General features: G+C 38.5%; 1 protein-coding gene across 7 annotated transcripts in view; it reads left to right on the forward strand.

Annotated features, from left to right (window-relative positions):
• The window catches only part of shank3a (SH3 and multiple ankyrin repeat domains 3a), a 157940-nt gene that overhangs the window by 54419 nt on the left and 78339 nt on the right, over positions 1-25182 (forward strand). For 6 of the 7 annotated variants that reach the window (XM_057347983.1, XM_057347981.1, XM_057347982.1 and 3 more), the window contains 7 exons: positions 6697-6805; positions 7952-8103; positions 9735-9902; positions 12605-12721; positions 16338-16415; positions 18016-18082; positions 20871-21213. In XM_057347983.1, the coding sequence (XP_057203966.1) occupies positions 6697-6805; positions 7952-8103; positions 9735-9902; positions 12605-12721; positions 16338-16415; positions 18016-18082; positions 20871-21213 (1034 nt within the window). Of the gene's footprint in view, positions 1-2934; positions 3045-6696; positions 6806-7951; positions 8104-9734; positions 9903-12604; positions 12722-16337; positions 16416-18015; positions 18083-20870; positions 21214-25182 lie in introns of those variants that run through there. The other variant, XM_057347985.1, reaches the window with a different exon arrangement.

Genomic DNA, 25182 nt, shown 5'->3' on the forward strand with positions numbered 1-25182 from the left:
TTTGTGTATGTTCATAAAGGATTACTTATTATGTCTTGTGGCTGTTGCCATATTGTGCACGGTAGTTTTCAGCTTTCCTGTAGCTCTGTGGTAAGAGCATGGCGTTAACTTAGACTTAACTTAATTTGGCGTACTTAGAAACAAATGTATAGTATAATGCAATGTAAGTTGCTTTGGATAAAAGCGTCTGCCAAATGCATCAATGTAAATGTAGTTTCAGTTTGTGTTTTTAAAGGGATACTTCACAAGCAAAAAAAATAATCAACTAGACATTTTTCAAAATATCTTCTTTTTTGGTTTGTAGAAGAAAGAAAATGACACGGGTTTAAAATGACAACAGGGTGAGTAAATGATGAATTTTAATTTTAAAGGTGAACTATTACTTTAATGTCTAACACACAAAATTAAGTTTACACCCACACCCGGCTCTTTCTTTGAGAAGATGTTTGAATAGTTTCTTGGAAGTTGGTGTGGTTTAAATTTCCATGAATACCCCAAAAATGTGGCCTACCTGTATTTTCCCTTAATACCCAATGCCAGATTTGTCCTTTTTCTTTTGGCATCAACATCATCTTGTCTCATCTTGACTTGATCCTGTTTAAGTTCTATGGATTCTTTCATTTGCAACTGTTTTGCATAAGCTCTTTATACAACATGCAATTACAAACACTTTATGCATAACAAGATAATCTTATCTCTTTTTCCCCGACTGTGTTATTGTGCAACAGCACAAGACACTTGTTTTACAGTTTACATAGTTGATTTTTGAGGTATTTTGTGCCTGTACTCATTCATCTGTTTGGTAGAATTACACCGTATCGTATCACAGAAGTGTAGTGGGAAAGTGAATCATCACTGAATGTGAAGCACATTATTCCTAGTGTTAACATTTGTGCTTTGACAGTGATGTGTGCGTGCAGTGGAATTCTGTGTATCGTGAGGTCTTGTCACTATTAATATTCCATATGTTGGCTAACATGGGCTGATGGTTCATACCCAGTGACTACACAAACAGACTATGAGCTTTACATGAGACGCGCCAGCTTTTCTTACAGAAGAACAGTAGTTCCCTCCAGTATGGCCTTTTGATAGAAGGGTTATATAATCTTGCTAAATAATATATTAGAAGTATGAGATCTACTTAATGTTTTACTATAGACGTACTAGAAATACCACAATTGAACAATATAAAAAAATAAAGACTAATAAGCAGTTTTCTCTATATGTTTTTGAAGTGATTTTATGATGCTTTGGGCATTAAAGACGTTTTAAAGCTACATTATAGATTTATATTTGTTCTATTCTTATTGGTTCTTTAAAGCACCAGTCCATTGATTTTTTTCCCTCAATAAATAAAAAAAATAAGAAAAGAACTTATTGGGTCTCCGACTGTGCAGTTATTGTGCAGTTAATATTTCACATTTTTATAATGTTAATTGTAATAGAATTTTTAGCAATTTGTTAATATGCATTTGTCATTTTATTATTATTATTTTTATTTTGCTATACGTTGAATTGATCTAATTATTGAATTTATAGAATGGAGTATAGTGTATACTATATATGTTTTTATTGCTGTAACTATGAGTAAACATAAATAACCTGGTTATGACACTGTCTGTTCAGTCATTCTCATAGAACATATAGAGTGAGTCTTGGTTTGGTTCCATATTAAGCTGAACTCAATCCAGAATGTCTATCTCTAAGTATTTTACTATTCACAGAAAAAATCATTTTAAATCTCACTCTTTTACTCCCATCTTCCTGTTCTCTGTGCATCTCAGTGTTCTGTGTCTAAAGTTACCACGCTTGCTTTATACAATGCCAGCGTGTGGCCTGGTATTGTGAGGCTGAACTTGGTTATATCCTGGTTTAAAATGATCCCATGGCTGGTAATCTATTCATTCAAAGGAACCACTATGAGGTCCAGTCCAGTTTATATTGTTGTCCTTTTTATAGTTTCCCTAAAGTTTACATGAACCTATTTGTGTTTTACACTGTTCTAGTCTGATGTATTTCATTGTTTTAGTGTACTTCCAACCATATAATATTCTTCTACTATACAAAGAGCAATAGCATAGAAAAAGGTGTTTGTGTGTGTGTTTCATATATCCTCGTTCTCCAAGCAGGAGATGGCCTGTATATGTCAGAAGTAATTTATCGGCTACCCTGACCTCATAAGAGGTCTTCCGAGATATATCTATTTATTATATACGTATTAGCTGAGTGGTGTTAACCCATGGTTGGGTCCAATATGGACATTTTTGAGCACCTTAGCTCAATGGTGTAATATTCGAATTGCTAGTTGAAAGCATCATCAAATCAAACAAAATGTTTCAATACAGCTGAGCAGAACTTTCAGAATCTCCCATTCTGTAGAAATCCGTGGATATGGATTCTGTTCTGATCCGATTATAAGAGGCTCCCAGCAATACTGGGGTTGATGTTTGCCCATGCAAATTGAGTACAAAAAAATCCCAACCCAGTCATGCAATACTGGCAGATGTGCATGCTTCAGTGTACATGACGTTGGCGTATCATCAAGTAATTGACTAATGGTATATCAAAGGACAACATGCAGCTCATTCAGTTGAGTGAGATTGCATCGCATATGCTGAATTCTGTACTCCAGCTGTGTGGTAGACCCAATATATACAAAAGACGTCCAGCGAGAGACACGGAGCTGTGACATTTCATTATGATTAGTTTCTTCACTATGTTAAACGGCACAGAAGCTGTCGGTTTTCCACCATCCAATGAGATTACTCGCATCAAATAACCGCTAGAGGTTTTACGCTCAACTCTCCCTCTCCAACCATTCTTTTGTATCCATCTCCATAACAACAGCTTGAGTGGCCAAGGGTGAGAGAGAACAGATAGAGAGTTTCTAGCCTTCACGGCATGGAAAGGAGGAGCCACAGAGAGCATGTGTGAGCGAGTGTGTGTTCAGATGGTAGCGTGTCGGACTGAAGTCAGTGTGGTGAGATGACTTGAAGCAGATCAAAGTAGATGAAGACGCCGGAGAGCGGCTCACGCCACGCATGGTGAGAAAACCACACCTTTTACTTGCTTTTGGCAGGGGACAGGTGTGAGAGCGTGTGTGTGAATGCACGTGCGAGTGTGTGTGTGTCTTTGGCCAGCCTCGATCTTGCGAGGGTTTTATGTAACAAGCTGCAGGATCTCAGAGACGGTTAGATACAGTTATGCTAATGTAACGCCCTGTTCATACAGAGAAACATAAGTATTGAGATTTTATCACTGGTGGTTTAACTACACTCTTAAAAATAAAGGTGCGTAAAAGGTTCTTCACAGCGATGCCATTGAAGAACCATTTTTGGTTCCATAAAGAACCGTTCAGTCAAAGGTTCTTTAAAGAACCATCTCTTTCTTACCTTTTATAATCTAAAGATCTTTTTTTTGCCACAAAGAACCTTGTTAAAGGTTCTTTATGAAGCCATTTAGACAAAAACAGGTTCTTCTATGGCATCGTGAAGCACCTCTACTTTTAAGAGCGTAACACAGTTGCTGTTGGGCAGTTTGCACTTTAAAGTCTTTATTTTAAGTCACTTTATTTTAAAGCACCATCATCACTGTCAGCCATGTACATACTGTAGGAAGTTTTTAAGCCATATCCAGTTTAAAATACTTCTGCAATTTGTCTTGAACGTGCATTCTGTTCCTTTCAGTTGTCTCTGTTTGGCTGTTTTTGAATGCAAGAACTTATCTTACGTAAAGGCCTGTGTATCAGAACCAAATCTAGTCTAATTATAAGTGGCCGCTGTAGTGCTTCGAAAGGGAGGGATGGAGTGAGACGTTAGTTATAATTCGCAACCTCACCGCTAAATGCCCCCAAAATCTCCTTTAAAGGGGTGCTGCAACGGTGTGTCATGCATTCTGACTTCTTTACAATGTTAAACGTGCTGTCTTCTCATGCTTAACATGGTCAACTTGTCAAAAAACGAGTTGGGTGTATGACGTAGTATTTCTGTGCTCGATACACTCCCCCAGCGATCGTACAGGTTTCGGAAAGTTTTTTTTGAACATATAAAACTGTTTCGTAACAATTTTTCTTAGTCCCTTATTGGACAATTCTCCCGGAAAAGCACGCGGCACGCCCACGCGGCAGCAAGGAGAGCAGGAGAAGGAGAAGGAGCATGCGCAGACGTCACATTCACTTGTGTGCAGGAGAGAGAGAGAGAGAGCATACGTTCGTGAAGTTCAGGTGTTTGTTTGTTCACTGCATTTGGGTGATGAATGTTATATAAACGGTGGATATAACGCTGGATTTGGAGATCGTTTGAAACTGATATATGGAGCCGTCCCAGCACTAAAAGATGCCGGACATGAACCGTATGCGGTGAGTGAAACTGATGTCTGTGTTTTGTTGGCAATGGGTGCGCACGTGCTTTAGTTCAGCCTACCCCCCCACACGCGCCGTATGCTTTCGGAAATAATCGTACAGCTGTATCTCTCTTTTATAAATGTGATCAAACTAAATACTCTTCGAAGATACGAAGTATGCAATACTACTCTATAGGTACTCAAGATTAATATGAGATTGGCAGAAACCGCGTGTGTTAGGGCCGCTTTAAAGATGAGGTAACACACCCAGTTTCTGCCAATCTCATATTAATCTTGAGTACCTATACAGTAGTATTGTATACGTTGTATCTTCGAAGAGTATTTAGTTTGATCACATTTGTAAAAGAGAGATACAGCTGTACGATTATTTCTGGAAAAATACGAGCTGCTGGTCGGGCAGGTGGGACGGAACTACAGCACGAGCACACAACAGATCATCGCATTAATCTCTTCGTGTTTTTACATTATGCACGTACATACCGATTGCCAACAAAGAACAAACATTTGACTTAGTTTGACTTACCGCATGCAGTTCATGTCTGGCATCTTTTAGCATTGGGACCGCGCCATCTATCAGTTTCAAACAATCTCGAAATCCAGCGTTATATCCACAGTTTATATAACATCCATCACTGAAATGCCATGAACAAACAAACACACCTCAAACTTCTCTCACTATCGCAAGAGTAACGAGCTGCAGCTGCAGGCCCACAGCGCAGCCAGTCTTGACGCAGCGCAGCCAATCTTGATAAGCGGGTCTTCCTATCGCTCGTTGGTTGGCGTGTGGGTGGGCTCTTTCTTTCGTCTTGCCGTGGGCGTGCTTTTCCGGGAGAATTGCCCAATAAAATGAATAGGGTCCCTGTTACGAAACAGGGATCCAGACTAATAAAAAACTTTCCGAAACAAGTTGGAGTGCTGGGGGGAGTGTATCAAGCACAGAAATACTACGTCATACATCCAACTGGTTTTTAAACAAGTTGACCATGTTAAGCACGAGAAGCAGCACGTTTAACAGTGTAAAGAAGTGCAGAATGCATGACATAGCATGTTACCTCTGCTTTAACCAAAAAAGTTACAGATTGCAGTTTTAGTACACTAGCTTGTACATACAGTATTCAGTTTTGCGCTACTTTATCCCTAAACTGTTAAAAACAAACATTGCATTGCTGCAATGAGGATTTTTGCATGTTTTTACAAACTGAAGGACATGTGAAAATTAAGTTCTGTAGTTTAACAGAATGTTATCTGTGCTGTTGATAGAGACTTATATTGACCCCGGATCATTCCTGTGAATGTGTGTATGTGTGCTTGTGGTTAACCTGCTGATGTTTACAGAGCTGGTGTTATCTAACTGATGGGTATTAGCTGACTCTGTAGGTTTTGCTCAATGGTTGATCTTCTGGAAAGACCAAACTGTTGAGCGTGAGGCCGGGGATTTGTTACAATTAATTCCAGTACGATACATCAGTTCTGAACAATACTTGATGCTGATTGGTCAAGTGTGTCATTTTTGTTTCATACATTTTTTTATATAACAGCCACTGGTCTGCATAATGTATATGGGTAGTGAAAAATAAACTGTACGTGTGTGACAGCAAAAGTTTAGAAAACAAACTGTTAATTATATATTATTTTATATTATTAATTCATATTTATAATATGAAAAACTGTAGCATCATTTTTGCTATGTCACACCAAAAGACACATTTACGGTTTATTGGTCACATTTCACTCTATAGTCTTTCTTCTTACATAATACAATAATTTCAATTCAAATCAACATCTAACGTCCAATTATTTTTTTATTTGGCAATAAAAAGCCTTGCTGGGATTTATTTTGTTCTAACGACTGGCTCACTTTACATTATCTCTTACGTAATATCCACAAGAATTACATTGATGTTGTTTTAATACTACAAAGTCTAGGTTTGTGATTCGTAAGATCAGAAGATTCTGCCAGAAAACTGTTTTTAAGACACTGGCGGTTTGAATTCTTGTGGAAACAGATTTACCCTTGCTCTTCAATGGATTCTGTTGTTGTTATGTGTTATTAAATGATGGATTATGGATCAGGACTGCTGTAACAACAGATTTGGTGTTCATTAAGGCTTAAGTGTGTGTTTTTGTGTGTGTAGGAGTTAAAATGAAGTCCTCACTGCTGCTGTGAAGCTTCATTCCATCTCTGATTCTTACGCTTGGGAAAACTTGCCTGTTTTTGCTTTTATCTTTCTTTTGCATTATTCAATTTATACCACATGTCTCTCTCTCTCACTTTGTCTCCCTCGCTCTCATTCTCTCTCTCTCTCTCTCTCTCTCTCTGTCTCATTCCCTCAGGCTAACTTGAAGAAGTTTATGGAATATGTTCAGCAAAGGAACGTTGAGAGGGTATCAAAGTTCCTGGAGAAAGGGCTTGACCCAAACTTTCATGACCCGGAGTCTGGAGGTACGTACTGTAATATTAACCTAATGGAAAGAATTTCTGCGTATGTTTGTGCATAAAGATATAGCAGACATAAACCTTTTTCAGCTGCTAAGTAATCCTCACATGTTTTGGGAAATAAAAATCGTAGTATCATATTATCATTCAGTTTACACAGCAGCACAAAGCCAAAACAAATTTGCAGAGCAGAATTATGATTTATACGAGACATCCTCATGTGATTTTTTTAAATTGAACTTTCATGAAATGTCGACATCCATTTAAACTCTATTTACATATGTACAGTAACATTTTAAGTCTGTAATTTCCCCAGAAAATTTAGGAGGGGCATTAAAATGTTGATTGGTGTTTTTGAAATCTTATGAATAGTTTTCGCCAAAAATGTCAATCTTCTTATATCAGGGTTTTTTATAGGGAAAGAAAGAAAAAGAATGTTCTGCATGATTGACTCTGGTGCAGTCAGGTCTGACCTCTCCCAGTGCATGCTGGGAAGACAAGATCACCTTCTATGCAAATGATTCTCATACTTATTCAGATTTATTCATGCGTTTGTTTGCAGCCGGTTAGGACTGACCTCTAACCACGTTAATGGCGGGAATGGAAGAGTTTGTGTTCGTATACACACGTGTAAATGTTAAAGATAAAAGAACGATGACCCTTTGGTTGTTGAGCACCTCACATTTGGTGTAGGCCTGTCCAGAAATACAGAGCTGAAGAATTACACCACACTTCACATATCATTGACCTTTGTAAGGATGAGAGACAAAAAAACCTAAAGGGATAGTTCACCCCAAAATCAAAATTCTAAAAAATATGTGGTTTCAAACCCTTCCTTTCTTCTGTGGTGCACAAAACAAAAAAGCTGGCGTTCACTCTTGTCCATACAGCAGAATAAACATTGTATTGTGACTTCACTAAAAAGGTATAAAAAATGTAGTCCATTATGCCCTATATTGCATATTTTTTAAGCCTGTATTGTTGGGATTTATTTCCTTTTGCATTGATGCCTTTGGCTTGTTTGCTGAAGGCTTTAAGACCGTACAACGTAACATTCTGTGAAGCTGCTTTGAAACAGTATGTGTTGTGAAAGTGCTCCACAAACATACAGGCTTGACTTGAAAGACACAAAAACAGGATTGTGTTTGGCAGAGTGTCCGTTCACCATGGCGGCGCAGCTGGAAGGTTGTGCGGAGCTCATCAAGGTTCTGAAGAATGGAGGAGCTCACATGGACTTCAGGACCAGAGATGGCATTACAGCACTTCACCAGGCCGTGCGCACCAAGAACCACACGGCACTTATTGTGAGTAACAAATACACGCGCACTCATTGTGCCTACAATGGCAGGGAACATTGGCATCTCGTACATACTTGAAAGAGACAACAGAGGTGTGTGTGGTGCGAGCCGTCCTTCAGTGGGTGTGTTTGTGTGTCCAAACATGAGTCACAGAGTGGCACAAAGATGAAAAGCGTTCACTGACAGAGGGTTGTATGAAAGCTTGGTGTGTTTGTAATGATCTGTACATCTTTCTTCTGGGTTGGAGGACTCGTTCACAAACTATGTTTACTATGTTACTCATCGGATTCGGAGGTCCAAATGTGAAAACGGAGCAGTGTCTTTTTATAAAGCGACGGTGTGTTTATCAATAGGTGATGGGCATAAACAGGATGAATTTGGAAGCAAAGCTGCTTAAAAAAAAACTTCAAAGGATATACAGTACAGTATGGTGCCAAAATATAAAGTAAACCTAACATGGCACTAAGCACATCCTTAACTTATTTGGGTTCATTTTCTTGAAGTCATTAGATTATAAATAGAAATTAGGTTTCCATTTAGGTGCTATTGTTCAAGTGTAATGAGGTTACGCTAAATACTATATAGCCTATAGAAACCGTTTTTTTTTCCAATTTTTTTTAATGGCATACACATCCTGTATGCTCTGGCTGAATTATAATAATATTAAAATGATTTAAATGATGATAAACACCATTGCTAAAATCTAATGGTGGCCTAAGACTTACACAGTATCTACATCATACTGTATACATTGTATACAGTATATGAAAATGTTGAGTATTTAATATAATTAAAAAACTTGCTTTAACCTTCGGTAAATTGTCTTAAAAACACTTAATTTGTGCTTTGAGTAAGAAATGCTTTGTGCCTAAAGCAAGAAATTTACCAATGGGGTAAGAAGTATAAACCTAATTTATGATGTCTTTTTCTTTAAAAAAGTAACTCTCCACCTATAGATCGCAGGTTATTATTTTTTAAAGGATGTTGAAATGTTAGATATATATACAGCCGCGGAAAACATAGAGACCATTTCAAAATTCTTTTCAGTTTTTCTCAATTTACTATTTATAGTCATGTGTTTAGGTAAAATGATCCTTTTTTGTTTCATTCTGTGAAATACTAACAATATTTCTCCCGAATTTCAAATAAAAATATCGTTTCTATTTGCAGTATTTGCAAAAAATGAAAACTGGAAAACCAGGGGAAAATAACAGAAAAGATGCTCTGTATTTTTTTACTGTAACAGTAATATTTGTACATTGTAGGAAAGGTTCAAAATATATATTTTTATGTAATAACCTCAATCTTTATCACGGTTTTCATGTGTCATGCTGTCAGTCTTTCACATTGCTGTTGGATGACTTCTGACGTTTGATTTAGTTGAAATTCAACAGATACTGGACTGAAATGACCACAATACATCTAGAAAGCTTATCAAAATAAAATTTGAAATGGTCTCTTATTTTTTTAACGGGTGTATATTAGGTTAACTGTGTACTATTAGAAGATGTATATTAAAATATATTGGTATATACACATTAGAAGAGTTATACTATATGAAAAAAATGAAGAAAAAAAAATTACATAAATACATTGACTCGTTTTTTAAATGTGTGTCCATGTGTATTTGTGTGCAGACGCTGCTGGATCTAGGTGCGTCTCCGGACTACAAAGACAGTCGTGGTCTTACTCCTCTGTATCACAGCTCTATGGTGGGGGGCGACCCGTACTGCTGTGAGCTCCTGCTGCATGACCACGCTCAGGTGGGCTGTATGGACGAGAACGGCTGGCAGGAGATACACCAGGTAACACACAATAGACAAAATGAGTTTAATTACAATGCAAGATATTTCACAATCAAATAATACTTTCATTTTTTTCCAAAAGATCCCCACATATTCTCTACATGATTCTCATTCAGTGTACAATAACTACCTGACGAATGACTGTCAGAATTTTGTCTGTACATAGAATAGCCAATCATAACACATACATATATAAAATCTGTGAACGGGAATGCCATTAGTGGTACTTCTGTAATGTGATGTCATTCAGAACAAAACCGTATGTTTAAAAAAGAAAAACAATGAAAGAAGTGGAGTTTCAGTGCCAAAATGGACCCAGACTTGAAAAAGAAAACAGGGCTTATATACTCTTGGCAGACAAAGAAAGTTGTTTCTGGGGTGAAGCCAGTTATTACATTTTAATGAAAGATTGTAAAGATAGTTTTTTTCTTCTGAATAACGTGCACGGATGAATTAGGCACAATAAGACAAGGGATGTGAAATATGGACTTAAATAGGTCAGGTGCTCTAAATGTTTTGTTTTCATGTTGATTTTAAAGGTACAGTAGCAACAACAGCCTGTTAAGTTGAACGGGTCAAAAACACGCTGAAAAACGGCCCTAAAAATGATATAAGGGCTTTTTTGTGCTAGAAACCTTGACTTACAAAGGGGACTTCAGCGAAAAATACAATGGCAAAAAAAGTGTTTATTATGGCCCTTTGATTTGATTTGATTTGATTTTGACCCCGTGGACAATTGCATCCTGTTCCACAGACCCTTTTCTGTCTCTGATTGTGTTTCGGAGGTCACACGCACACACACTTTAAGTATTTCTCTCAGTAAGTAGCCCCTGCGTGACATTTGCATTGGTGACATCTAACCTTTTCAGCTGTTTGAAAAGGGTGAAAGAGAGGAAGAGAACGACAGAGAAGAGAGGAACTTTTCAAATGTGTTTTTATCTTACACAGATGTGAACAAAATTTGTTTCATCGCTTGCTGTGTTGAAATTCCTTATGCGTTTCTGTTTTTGACTATGGTTTATTTACACTGATGGGGTTTGATCTATTTTGTGTTCGGTCTTGTGTCCTCGTGTTCTCGCTCTTCTCCATCAATTACCGTCCGGTTCCAATACTCAATGACACAAGAAAAGAGAACGCATGAAAGTACCCGCATGTGTTCTTGATATCAACATCCAAGTTCGTTCTTCCGAGGCTGCCTACGTGAGAACACAAGTCCGTTCTTTGCGTTCTTAGAATTGAGAAACTGCCAAGGTTTCATCGCCTCTCACAGTCATTGGCCGTCGTTTTAGTACATCAATGCTCAACTTTATTGCATCATCAACACTTACTGTCACTCATAATTAAAAGCTATTGATTTGTGGCTTCAATTGTACAAACGCTTAACCAATCATTATAAAAAAATGTTAGTCAGTTATCAAAATATTAGTCCTATTTGGCATATCTGGCAATTAAAAATCGGACTGCCAGGGCCAAATGGTCCCTTTCTGTCTGTCACTGATGCTGCAGGCTTTTCCCAACTTTTCTAAATCGTTTTATCAGAAACTTTAAAAGTATTCCTTTGTCGCCCTGCAAGCATGAAATTCTGTTCTTGAAATGCAAATGTAGTTTCTTTTGTCCCTGCTCCGCGAGAGACAGAGGAAAGAGGAGAGATTACGTTATCTGTTCTGGTTATGAAAAACAGCTGAGAGAGAGTGTGTGACATCTGGAACATGATGGATGGATGGAGGCAAAGATGCCCTGAGGGAGGATGGAGCTGATTGGTCAGATAGGAGTGTGTGCGTGTGTGTGTGTGTGTGTGTGTGTGTGTGTGTGCGTGTGTGTGTGTGTGTGTGTGTGTGTGTGTGTGTGTGTGTGTTTATACACAGCTGTACTGCTGCTGTATGTTTACAGTGTATAACCTGCGGCTCATTCTCAGAATGAGATCAGGGCAAAAAATGTGACAGACATGTTATTAAACTTTGTCACCAATACCCGACAAACATACACACACACACAAACATTTTACAGTATGGCAGAGAGAGAGCAGTTTGTACGGCTTTTGTGTGTGTGTGTTTCCCTTTCTCTAATGTTCTCATCCATCTGTCTGAGCAGACCTCTATCTGAAGAGAACCTATGGCAACCCTGTCTGTGTATGTTGTAATCATTCTTTCACATCTGTCGGTTGTGTGTGTGTGTGTGTGTGTGTGTGTGTGTGTGTGTGTGTGTGTGTACGTGTTGGACTTAATGAGAACATAACACTTTATGTCCTTTCTCTCATTTAAAGTTTTAAATGTAACAACCCTTTTCGAACATACACTACGGTGCCTTCTAAGACATCTCATCTCGGTCATATTATCTGCAACTTTTCACTTTTCTTTCATGGAAAAAATACAACGCACACGTTCACATGGTCCACAATAAGAAGTATGGGTATATGCATCTTTCTCGCTCTCTCGCTCTTTCAGACAGACAGCTTCAAACCGTTTTTCTCCATCCTGCACACATTAGTATGCAGAGAGGACATGTTTTGAATTATGGTGGAAAGGAAAGTGACATTGATAACACCAAACAAAGACAAACAATTCAGCTCTTTCTCATTTCAAAAACCGAGAACGTTAGAATGTGTGTGTGTGAGAGAGAGAGATGATTACAAATTGATTGTGAAGGAAAAAATAAAACCAGTGACATTAATGCAAAGTTTTTATGTGTGTGTCCGTGATCAGGCTTGTCGTCATGGACATGTGCAGCATCTGGAACACCTGCTGTTCTATGGAGCAGATATGAGCGCTCAAAACGCTTCCGGAAACACTGCCCTGCACGTGTGTGCTCTCTACAACCAGGTAACACACATCTTAGCTGGCTGTACCCACAAGGACACACGACCGTACTGTCATATCCGCACCCTCTTCAACCAGACAAAAAACATCCGGATGCAAACTAACACTAGTCATTTCTAACATGTACAGTTATTGTCAGCTTCAGAGTTAACAAAACAAAGCAGCAAGGTCGGATGTTCACGCAGTCACAGAAAGTGATGTAATCCTCAGATATGTGTCGCTTATGCATTTTAATTCTGCTCTGGTGAAGTATTAAAGGGGTCATATGGCGCGAATACGTGTTTTTCTGTGTCTTTGGTGTGTTATAAGTTGCCCATGCATGTATTAGACACGTGAAATTGCCCAAATTAAAGTGTCTGAACAAAAGATTCATTCTATCTAAAAGTGAATGCTCACCCGGACCTGTCTGAAACGCCTCGTGTAACCACACCCCCACAAATCTACATCAGTTCGTGGTATGAGTTGACTAAGACCGCCTGTCAGTACAATTGCTTTGGAACCTGATGTTCCAAATATGGTAAGAGGCGTTACATTTCCCTCACACGCTTGCAGTATTCCACCAATCACTGCGCACTGGTTAACTGGCCAATCATAGCACACCTCGCTTTTCAGAGCCATGAGCTTTGTAAAGAATCTGCACGTTTCAGAGAGTATGTGGAAAATACAGCGTTTTTGAACCTTAAATCGTGTATACACATTGCATTACATCTAAAACAAACGATAATATTCGTTTTAGCCGTGTCATATGACCCCTTTAATGGCACTCACAAAACACACGCACAAATGACCACAACGAAGAAAAGATCAGAATGACTTTAGGAAAACTGAAAGCAACCCTTTCTCTCTGTGCTGCGTGAATCGATCGATCGACAGACAGACAGACAGACAGACAGACAGACTATGGTATGTACTCAGTTAACAAGGTAAACTCGTGTTATAGTGTTTCTGTTTATCTTTATTCAGGTCAGTGTAATAAGATTAAACTGCAGCTGACCCTCACTAATGTAGAATCCAGTCTTGGTGAAGTCAGTTGCAAACAGATCAATAACAACACAAACATAAGAACACGAGAACATCATGTGCACACAGTTTTTTTAAGCCAAGTGAAATTTATATGAACATCCAAAACCAAAACGCGATCTTTGAACATTGAGCATGATGATTTAAAAGCTGTTGACCTACAATGCTATCGCAGAAGAGATGTAAGACTGACAATTATGTCTTGAATGAATGAGTGGTCTTGTTTCTTCCTAAGCAAACCTATACCACCTGACCATCCCATCCTATAGTTGTGTTAAGTGTTGTTTTTCTTTGGTTGTCTTTTGTCATATGAAGAGGTGCACATTGTGTCTAGGTTTGTAATATTGTGTCATTTAATTTCTCGAGGTTTGGTTACATGTTTGTTGAACCCCTCCGATCTCAGTGGTGACACAAAAACACACTGTACACGACAATTCTTTCAGACAGCGTAGTAGAAAGATCTGCTGAGACAAGGAGAAAACACGACACTACAGCAAAGGACCGTGCGTGTCTTTCTGATCTGATGGCTAAAAAACGACAGATGGCTAAAAGACGTTAGCTACATCCGTCACAACCACTTTGGATGTCCTCAGATGGGAAAGGGGGCATAACATGACAAATGATGTTTTTATTTACCTCTCAAAACACCAAAGGTTGTATTTTAGGGTTAAGGTTGGTATGTAGTTCAGTTTTGCTTGAGTAGTTACACAAACTTGACAGGTTAGTGCAAAACCATGAACCATGTTATCCCAGAACGATTTGAAAATAGTCCAAAGAATACAGTATTTTGTATATCGAGTTTACCTAGATGGTCCAATTTTCCACCTTGAAATAGTCCAAAATTGTATTTTTTTCCTTCAATGTACGCGGTTCCGTGTCTTTGATACTAATCCTTCAGATGTTAGTAAATGTGTGTGTCTGTGCTCAGCTGTGATATTGAGCTTTAAGGACTCTCTGTAGATGTTTAGCGGGGCTCAGAGGAGATATTAGAGTGGATCGATTCCAGAAAGAGACTCTGTGAGGACACGTTACTGAAAGAAAACCATCTGAGCTGTGATGGAGAGAGAGAGAGTGTGTGTGATAAGGTGTGAAGTAGTGACAAAACGTTGAGGAGAAGGTGAAAGAGAAAGAAAAGACCGCCTGATGTGAACATGATGGCGGGTTCATAGGAACAGAAATAAAAACCATCTGATGGGATTTATGTGTGGTTCAGATTTGTAAAAATTCATTTACAATCACTATTGTGCTATTATGAAATGATGCATGTCTTTTATGCATGCTGATATGATATTGTGGTATTATTCATTTACAATTTCCCCGGCACATAAAACTCATCCCTCATTCAGTATTTTTTCCGTCTAGGTGGCTGGTTTCCCAGACAGATTCAACTGCAAAGTGAACCGGATTTTAGATTGATAGTCACGATCTGTTCTTATAGGGTTTCACCACTAGATGTCACATGTCACTGTGCAGTCCAGCAGACTGGCATCACTTAGGCATGCAAGGCCACATTTACTGTATCATGGATGTGTTTATATGGCCGTTTCTTCAGAATCAGGTGTGGTACTGATAACTCTTCTGTTTTTGACCGTGTTATGTTGCTTGGCATCAGCGTTTATACAGTATACTTTGTAAACGTTTATGTGTCCTTTGAACAGATCGATAGCGCGGATGCTCGAGATATAGAAGAGTTTGACGTGGAAGCTCAATCGTGGCTCTGTTAATTCAGCCTGTAGTCGAAATTACGTATTGATTTTTGCACAGAGCCATAACGTTAAACACACACAGGGCAATACTCTGTCGCCTGTATGATGTAGTGGATTTGTTTGATAACATTGTATCATACTACCCATAGTATTTATTCATTACTAAACAGAGTAGCCTACGCCGTTCCTCTCTGTCCACCCTTGGCTAGGTCTCCCAAAAGGCCGTGCCACTAACACAATTGCAGCTGATATTGTTTCTGGTTCAGTCATCACATTGGATTGATTAACTATGTAGATAAATAATAATTAATTAAGTTAAAAACTAGAGAGAGAGAGAGAGAGAGAGAGATGTAATTAAATGTTAGCAGACTGGTTCCACAAAAGGTGTGTTAGTGGGCCAAGAGACGCTGTGATGTTTCAGTACACACCACTGTGAGAAAAGTAGGACAGCGGTCCCAGCTGAGTCATGCCGGTGTTATAAAGATTACACTACAAGTGTGTGTGTGTGTGTTTGGGCTGTCAAATCTGTCTAAGGAGAAAGAGAGATAGCCAGATACTGTTCTGACCTTCTAAACGCTCAGTCTCAGGTGCCTGTAGAGAGACACTGCCATTAGAGCTGCACCGTGCTAGTCTCTCTCTCTCTCTCTCTCTCTCTGTTTTTCTGTCTGGTTTCAGACTTGCATGTAAGCTGGTGAGCTAATTGGTCCCATCGGAACACCAGTTTGGTCATTTATGTTGTTGTAACACGCACACACACACACGCACACACACACACACACACACACACACACACACACGCACACACACACACACGCACACGCACACCTTACCAAAACCTTCTTTACTAGCTCTACTAGTTACAAATGCGTGTAAGGAATGCTTTCTCTCTCTAGGATAGCTGTGCAAGAGTGTTGCTGTTCAGAGGGGCGAATAAAGAGATAAAGAACTACAACAGCCAATCTGCCTTCCAGGTAAGAGCACAAGACCTCTGGCTTTCTCGAAGATCAAACACTGCGGAAGAATCAATGGAGCTCAGTCTTATTTAAGTCACACTCACGTTTACAGCAACTTTCTTTTGCTCGTGGCAAAGAGCAATCACGGTTCCAGACTGCAAACAATGCAAATGTGGCATCGCTTAAGTTTGCTCTGGGGCTCTGATGTCATCAAGGACTCTTCATCCCAACTTGTGTACTTGTACTTTGCATTATAAGTGCATACTTTGCTTTTTGATTGGGCCGTTTTGTAATACATACTACCGTAAAATCGGTACCTTTGACATTCTAATTTGGTAATTTGGTACACGACGATCCTGCGTGCTTGTATAGTTGGGATGTTATGTAAATTGGAGTTCAGCCCTTGTTTGAACAAAGTCAGAGGCTTCCCCAATTATTTTACCTCAAAAACAAATCCTGCCCTCAGAAAGGATAAGACTAGTTTACACTCCCCAATTTACATGCAAACTTGCTTTTCAAGTAAAAAATGTTTTTAAATTTTACCGCATAGCAACAATTTCTCACACGTATCAGCCAATTCCTAAAGCTTTGGGGCAACAGACCATGTGTTTTTAAGTGTTTGTTTTTATTTTCATGTGGACATGCTAACAGCAGATTGACAGATTATAAGGGTGGAAAGAACCATTTGTGTATAAATATCACTACTTACCTACAGTATGATGCATCTACAGTTGGACAAGCCAATCACCTCATGTTTTTCTAGAACAAGCATGCACATTAGCTGACCTTTAAAGGGGTTTTGTGCCATTTAAGCTAGTAAAACATAATTCATAATACGTTTTTGACAGATTTTAGTCCTGAATTGAAATACTGTATGAGAGCAACAGCTTTTTGGATGTCTTTCTCCACAGTTTAACTTGACATAGATTTCCTACACAGATCAAAGTTATTTTAAGTTGGTGCCGCTGCATAAACCAGCATAGAAACCATTAGACATCTGCTTTGATTCAGCTTTTAGTGTGGAATACTTCATTAGTCCCCACATTTACACACATTAAGAGCGTTATGAATATTAACCATCAGTATTGGGGCACTATTTGCTTAACATTTTAAAAACCATTTTACTACAAATACCATGCTTAAAGACCGGTTATTATAGCAAAACAATGATTCCTATGTGGTTTTATTTTAAATACAATGGTTACTATTGTTAAATCGTAGTTCATTTTCATATGGGAACATTTATGCAAAATATGGTCATTTAATATGGCAACGGGACAGTATTGACAGTAGACAGTATTGTATTAACATTTGAACGATGGTGTAGTAAAGATCCATCCAAACAAGCCACATAATAATGTGCGAAATATGTTCATACAGACGGTCATTATCACAAAGCAAACTTCTTCAAGGTGATACGAAACCCTATGACCGTGTCTGGATTTAATGACCGGCTGACCGGCCATTCTCCCTTACATATTGTATGCTTTGATTTTTCTTACATAAACTCTTAGTATAAACCGCAGACAGTATTATAAATCTGTGACTCTGGTTTCGTGTTTGTCTGGAGATGGGAGGCAAATAACAGATTTTTCTTCTGTTCTTTCTCTCTCGGTAGGTGGCTATAATAGCTGGAAATTTTGACTTGGCAGAAATTATAAAGACTCACAAAGCATCAGATGTTGGTAAGTGGCTCATATACCTGACTTTACAGAATTTAGCAAGCCAAAACGATTCCCCGTGTTAACGAATTCCTGCAACCAAGCACGACGGCCACCAGAAACGATGGCGGTCATTTTTGCGTCCGTGTGCGAGTCTGCCACGAATGTGGCGGAATGAGAGTCACTCATCACTCCTCTCGCTTGCGTCGACGGCTCATTCCACGCGCCGTTCTGGTGGAGAATTGGTTGTTGGGCCACTGTAATGGATCGTACCCGTTAGCGTGGAGTACCGTTGTCATGGCGACGGATCCAGGTTAATCCCAGAGGCTCAGCAGGTGTTGGGAGTTTGATTTCAGCCAATGGTAGTGTAGCCACAGGCTCCGGTATCTCATCAGAACGGTGTGACCTCGATGAAGGATGAAACACACAAAGAAACAAGACCAGCATTGCAACACGCCGTTCATGAAACGAGAAATGGACATTCTCACACTTTTTCTTTAGTCATTATGTGTGCCTCTATTTTTGGTTCTTTCTCCTTGCTCTCATTTGCTTCCCACAAGTCATTGAGAGGGAAAAAAGAGTGGCACCGTATGGGATTGGACAGTTGGCCTTTTTGTTTTTAATGGATGGGCAGAAGAGCGAGATTTAAGCAAGCAGACAACTGGACCACAGAGCCCAGTATTTACACCGCCCAAACAAACAGAACCATTTATTTGACTTTTTACTGTTAAAGGGATAGTTCATCCAAAAAAGAAAATGCTGTCATCATTCACTCACGCTCATGTAATTTCATACCTGTATAAATTACATTGTTCCAATGAACACAAAGAAAGATATTTGGAAGAATGTTGGTCATTTTCAGTTCCAGGACATCATTGACTACCATAGTAGGAGGAATTAAATGGTAGTCAAAGGTGCCCAAGAACTCTTTGTTTTCCTAAATTCTTCAAAATGTCTCATTATGTGTTCAACAGAATAAAAAATACAATATTTTTTTTCCTACTATGGTAGTGGATGATGTCCCAGAACTGAAAATTGCTAACATTCTTCCAAATATCTTTCTCTGTGTTCATCGGAACAAAGAAATGTATACCGGTTTGAAACAACCTGAGGGTGAGTAAATTTCATTTTTGGATGAACTATCCCTTTAATGTGGAACTATTGAAACCTTAGCCTCCAAGTAAGACAGATTTGAATAATAGGAAGTAGAAAAAAGTACAACCTTGATCGATGTTGACTTAACACAAAGCTTAAAAATAAATTGTTGAAACCCCGATGTCACATGTAAAAGTCATTATGCCTGTTAATATTTTTGTGTCTAAACAAGTTTCTAGCCGTTGTCTGATGAACAGTATGCTGTTCCTGTTTTCTGATTGGCTAAGAGCTGTCAGTATCTGATCAGGTGACAGGTGGATTTTCTGTACAGCGGTTTGATCAATACTTAATTTACATTAGAGATTAGAGAGAATCGGCTATGAGACTGACACCTTGCCATATGTCAGAATGACAGTGCTCTTTTAATCTGCTCGTCTCCCTGTCATTAAATATGGGTAGCATTGAGTCATGTCAACTCTTTTGACCCTGATAGGCATTGCGTCATGCATTTTTAAAGGCATTAAGGCTTTGAAACAGTAGTGGGACATACTGTAGTTTTATCTGCATTCAGGGGAGGCGAGATATTGCCATCTAGTGTTGATGGTTTGTACAAATTGTTTCACTTTGAAAGGGAATGTGAGCTCATTTAAACATATAAACGTATGTGTCATTTTTGAGAACGTTTGTTGGGTTTTTGTTATTTAAAGGGCCAGTTCACCCGAAAATAAAAATTCTGTCTTCATTTACTCACCCTCGAGTTGTTCCAAATCTGTTTAAATTTCTTTGTTCTGATGAACACAGAGAAAGATATTTGGAAGAAGGCTTATAACCAAACAGTTCTTGGCCGCCATTGCCTACAATAGTAGAAAAACTTACAATGGTAGTCAAAAGTGCCCTAGAACTGTTTGCTTTCCTACATTCTTCAAAATCTCTTCTGTTGTGTTCAACAGATCAAAGAAATTTAAACAGATTTGGAACAACTTGAGGGTGAGTAAATGATGACCTGTCCCTTTAAGTGTCATAAGAATCTGGTATTTCGTCCAGTAGAGGCCAAAAGTCATGTCCAACTTTGAAAAAAAAACGTAGACGCTTGGCAAAAAAGACATGCACAAATCCAGAAGAGTGACTGCTGCTCATATTTTGATGGTGTAATTGAGCCTGAGGGGTCAGTATAGGCAAATATTGTGCAAAAATGCCCTCCGGACATCCTTTTTCTTTGGCACTATTGTATGTGAAATTGGGAGGACATTTTTATACCCATGTTCTCCCGAACCTTTATTTTAAGCAAATATGTGCATTGCAATTTCCGAGAAAACAAACCAAACATTTTGATGATTCATCTTTCATTGTACAGACTATGTGTTACCAAAACTTCCTCTTTCATGATGATAAACATCAACATGTCAAATAAAAAATCATCGAGCATCCTAACAGAGAGGTTTAATGGCAATGTACACGAGCATCTATTTAGATGTGACAGCTGACGTCTCAAGCAACCGGCCGGTGTTTCTGCGGTCAAGAGGAGTGTGTTTTGATAATGAATTATAGATGAGGCGCTTTGTAATTCAAGTCCGACTTTTGTTTACCTCTCTGAATGCCCAATGAGATTTCTGTACCCTTCATTTACAAATTATGCTAATTCTACCTGACACTTAGTCACACACGGCTCTCTTGTTCATTGTGCCCTTTTGTTGACACCTGCTGTCCTTATTTCCAGTGCCTTTCAGGGAAACGCCCTCCTACACAAATCGCCGGCGTGTGACCGGAGGCGAGACTCTGACATCATCACGCCTGCTGCCTCGCTCCGCCTCCGACAACAATCTGAACAACGTTGCCGATGTCGGCCCCGCCCACTCTCCCGTGCCGTCTCTGAGGAGCCTGCCGCCTCTCGCGCACACCGGGATCGAGGCGGCGGCCGACGGCAGCCTGCATAGCACGGCCAGCTCTCTCTCCTCGCACTCTCGCTCGCCCTCCCTCCAGCGCATCGGGGTGGAGTCCGGCACGCATGGGGTACGCTGGCACGCCCCCCTCACCCACTCCCACAGTCGTGGATGCCTCAGGTGAGCATCCCAAAGTTCTCCAGATTTCCAGATTGAAACATTCAGATCCCTCTGCACATCTCAAATAATAATGCCACACTATGACCGCATCCTTTAAGGCACATTTAAACATCGCTGCTGCTTTTCAAATGTTTAATATATATTCAGATGAGAAGCTTTTCTTTCTTTCACCGCCACAGAGCCCAGACAACAGGAATCGACTGTGGCCTGCCTGGATCTCAAACAGGCCTTATTGAATTTCATCTCAATATTGCTCTGAATCTCATATTGTGCATTTACCGCAGGGAGAAGATTGACAGGTTTTAAGAGATAGCTAGACGTAGCACTTTATAATGGCGTGTCCCTTCAAAATACACAAAAACAACCACATTCACGTGGTTTAATGTGCGATTCAATCTCTTAGTGTTGTTTCTGATGTAAATAATATTTTACAGAAGAGGTTTGTGGGCAGTGGGTGTTTTGTGGTTGTGTTACAGCAGTAATCAGCTCATTTTTGACACTGGAGACAGAGGGTAGACTGTTAATAACTGTGCTGTCTTGTATAGCAGGTGCAATTTTTCTGCTGTCTAAAACGCTCTTCTGAAATATACCGGCTCGTGTTTATTATGCACCGCACATCGCATAGCAAACAGTAGTCCACTTTTATAGACGGTTTAAACGGATGCACGTGCCTGAAGTTTACTTCCTGTTTGTTTTATCGGTCTAGCTAGTGGCTAATAATTGAACAATTTATTTTTAATTTAATTAATTTTTATATTTTGTTTTATATTAACTGTATTAAATTAAATTATAACTACTCAACAGTTTTTCTTTGTGGCGGTGAACCGGAAGTTAAGTTTGGGCCACAAAATGTTTGTTTATGTTGTTGCCGCTGAAACCGTCTATTTAAAGATATAGTTCACCAAAATGTAAAAAATGTCTCATAACTTACTTACCCTCCTGCCAACATATACTGTTGTATAACTTTCTTATTTAGTTCAACACAAATGAATATTTGTCATGTTACCGTATATACTGTAGGACTCTTTGTTGAAGCTTCAAAGAGGACATACATCATTTATTCGAGTAATCCAAATGACTCCAGTTGGTTATTAAATGGCTTGTGAAGTCAAATGTTACAGCATGTGAGAAAATGATATGTTTTTTAGCTTATTTATACAGTTTTGGAATAAAATGTAAACAAGCAGATCCAAGCTCACACTGACAACTTTGAATCCCATTGGTTCTTGCATAAACAAAAGTTTCATTTTTGTTTCATTTTTGGATTAACTATTCCTTTAAAACTTTTATGCATTACCTGAATTACGTTCTTCACTGGTAATGTAGGTGATGACCCAAAATATAGCTGTTCTAATAGCGTCGTGCATAAAATGCTCCCGTGATTTTTTTAGTTGCCATCAAAAGATGACAAGATGATAAAAGAAATACGACACGGGTACATTTGACATTTGGTGCTGTGCTGGCTCTCTAATCGATGTCCAATGTAAATGCAGGGTCATGAAGCAAAACCATTTAAGAACCACCATCTTAGAAACTTTTGTGTCTACTTTAAAGAAAAACTTTGTGTTTTGAGTTTGCTTCTGGTGCTTAAAATGATGTGATGGGGAGATGAAATGATAAAATGAGCGAACTTGTGCATTTCAATTACCCACAAATCACCCTGGAACCATATTGCAGTATGATGGACATGATAAAAATGTCTAATTTTGATATAGTTTAACTTTTTCATTAGTTCACTTAGTTTGATAAATTGGAAACAGGACTTTGGGTAATTTAACCAGCAGGTATAGTGTTTATATTTTCCAAACAACACTTGAGGGTCTGTGTCACTCTTCTTCTTTCTCGTGGTGGTCCTGAGGTGCATTTGCTGTGTTTTGTCCTAGTTGTCCATCTGTCAGTATCTCCTGACATCCTGGTCCCCTAATAATCAGACGCACTGACACCTGTGTTTGTGTAAGTGTGTGCTTTATGCGTGTAGCTGTGTTTGTTATAAATATGCAGAATTTGATGACGCAAACAGGAATTAAGCCAGAGCTTCTGTCCTTGGGGTCAATTCTTCTACAGTTATCCCTTCTCTCTCTCTCGCTCTATCTCTCTCTTGCTCGCTCTCTTTGGTCATTGTCGTTCTTCTAGCTGTGTCCACCTGTCACGCCCTGAGGTTACCGTGGTGACCAGGAGAGTGTGTAATTAGTGCTGTAGTTATGTGATCAGCACCGGACGGCTACTACTTGTTCAGCATCAGATGTGAGGCCGTGACACGTTGTTCCAAACATTCTCTAAGTGGATTCAGAGCGCACAGGTCACCGAGTGTTCAGAGGGCAAGAGAAAAAGAGAACCAAATGGCAAGGAGGGCAAACATGAGTGGTAATGACTAACAGCACTGGTGGTGTCACGGAATCTACTTGTTAGTTGTACAGCATTTAATTGGTTAATGAGATGTTGGCTGTTAATTTGGTATTTTCATTTTTGTAAACTGGAAGATAACTGAAGGCTTCTTGTGAAAACGATCAGATAAAATATGATTTTAAATGTGTTAAAGTAGGCCGTTGTGACTGAAGTCTCCAGAAAAATCATCACTCATCATTAATGTGTCTTACTTCCAGCCAAGAGACCAAAATGTAGATCTTACCTCATTTCTACTGTTTCATTATTTTCCCGATTTATGAGTTCCGTTTAGAGAGTGAAGGAAGGGCATTAAGTGATTTATTGATGAAAAAAGGGAATCCATTTTGTTTGTGCAAGGGCAGGTAAATGAGATGTCACTCTGAAGCACCTCTCTCTCGGTGGAAAGCTTTCCGTGATGGATTCCACCCTAAGGACATCCAGACCTGCCACTCCCTTGACACTCACCAATGGAATGAAGTTCTAAGATTGAACGAGTTAAGCTGCTGATTTTCTATTGGTTGTTGGCAGATGTGGCGCTGAGGTCAATATTATCTTCTCTCTCTCTTTCTCAAACTCTCATTGGCTTATTGTAGTCTCGACCTTTATTGGAATTTTTAGTTAGTTCCATTTCTAGCTTGTCTTTACCTCTCAAGCTTTGCCCATATCGGTGCATCTCACAGAAGTTGTCAGTAATATGTCTGGATCACACCAAAATCAAAATATAGAAATATGAAATATACAGGTATTTTGCATAAAAGTGAAACATATATTTTATTTGTATATTCATTTATTTAAATTGTGACATTATTTTCATGAAAATTAAGCACATTTTCTTTTGTGACTCTGAATAGTGTTATAAAAATAATTTTATAATCCTTTAATTTTTGCTAATTATAATAACAATTCTATAATATAATTCAAATATATATATATCTAAGTTTTATAACATTTTTTGGTTAAAATGAAATGATATGTGTTTAAATAATATTATTCGTATTATAAATAATGTTATGAATAATATACATATTTATTTTAATAAACTAAATTAATTAAATTATTTAAAAATAATTAAATTATAATAAAATAAAATAACTATAACACCTTCTGCATTGTAATTTTATTTGAACTTTAAAATAACAATAATGCTACAAGCATGATGTATTTGTTATGAAAATTGTTATGATGTATTTGTTATGAAATAAAATAAATAAAAAATATATAAAGACAATGTAAGCCTTTATTAGGCTATTAAAGGGATAGTTCACCCAAAAAATATAAATTCTGTTATCATTTACTCATCCTTAGGTTGTTTCAAACCTATATATAATTCTTTCTTCCGTTAAACACATAGAAAGATATTTGTAAGAATGTTAGAAATTTTCAGTTCTGTGACATCATCCACTATTATAGTAGGAAAATAATATTGTATATTTTGTTGTTCTGTTGAACACAAAATGAGATATTATGAAGAATTTAGGAACACAACCAGTTCTGGGGCACCTTTGACTACCATTTAATTTTTCCTACTATGGCAGTCAATGATGTCACAGAACTGAAAATTGCTAACAATCTTCCAAATATCTT

The sequence above is a fragment of the Triplophysa rosa genome, linkage group LG12 (assembly GCF_024868665.1).
Source record: "Triplophysa rosa linkage group LG12, Trosa_1v2, whole genome shotgun sequence".
NCBI classification, from domain to species: Eukaryota; Metazoa; Chordata; class Actinopteri; order Cypriniformes; family Nemacheilidae; genus Triplophysa; species Triplophysa rosa.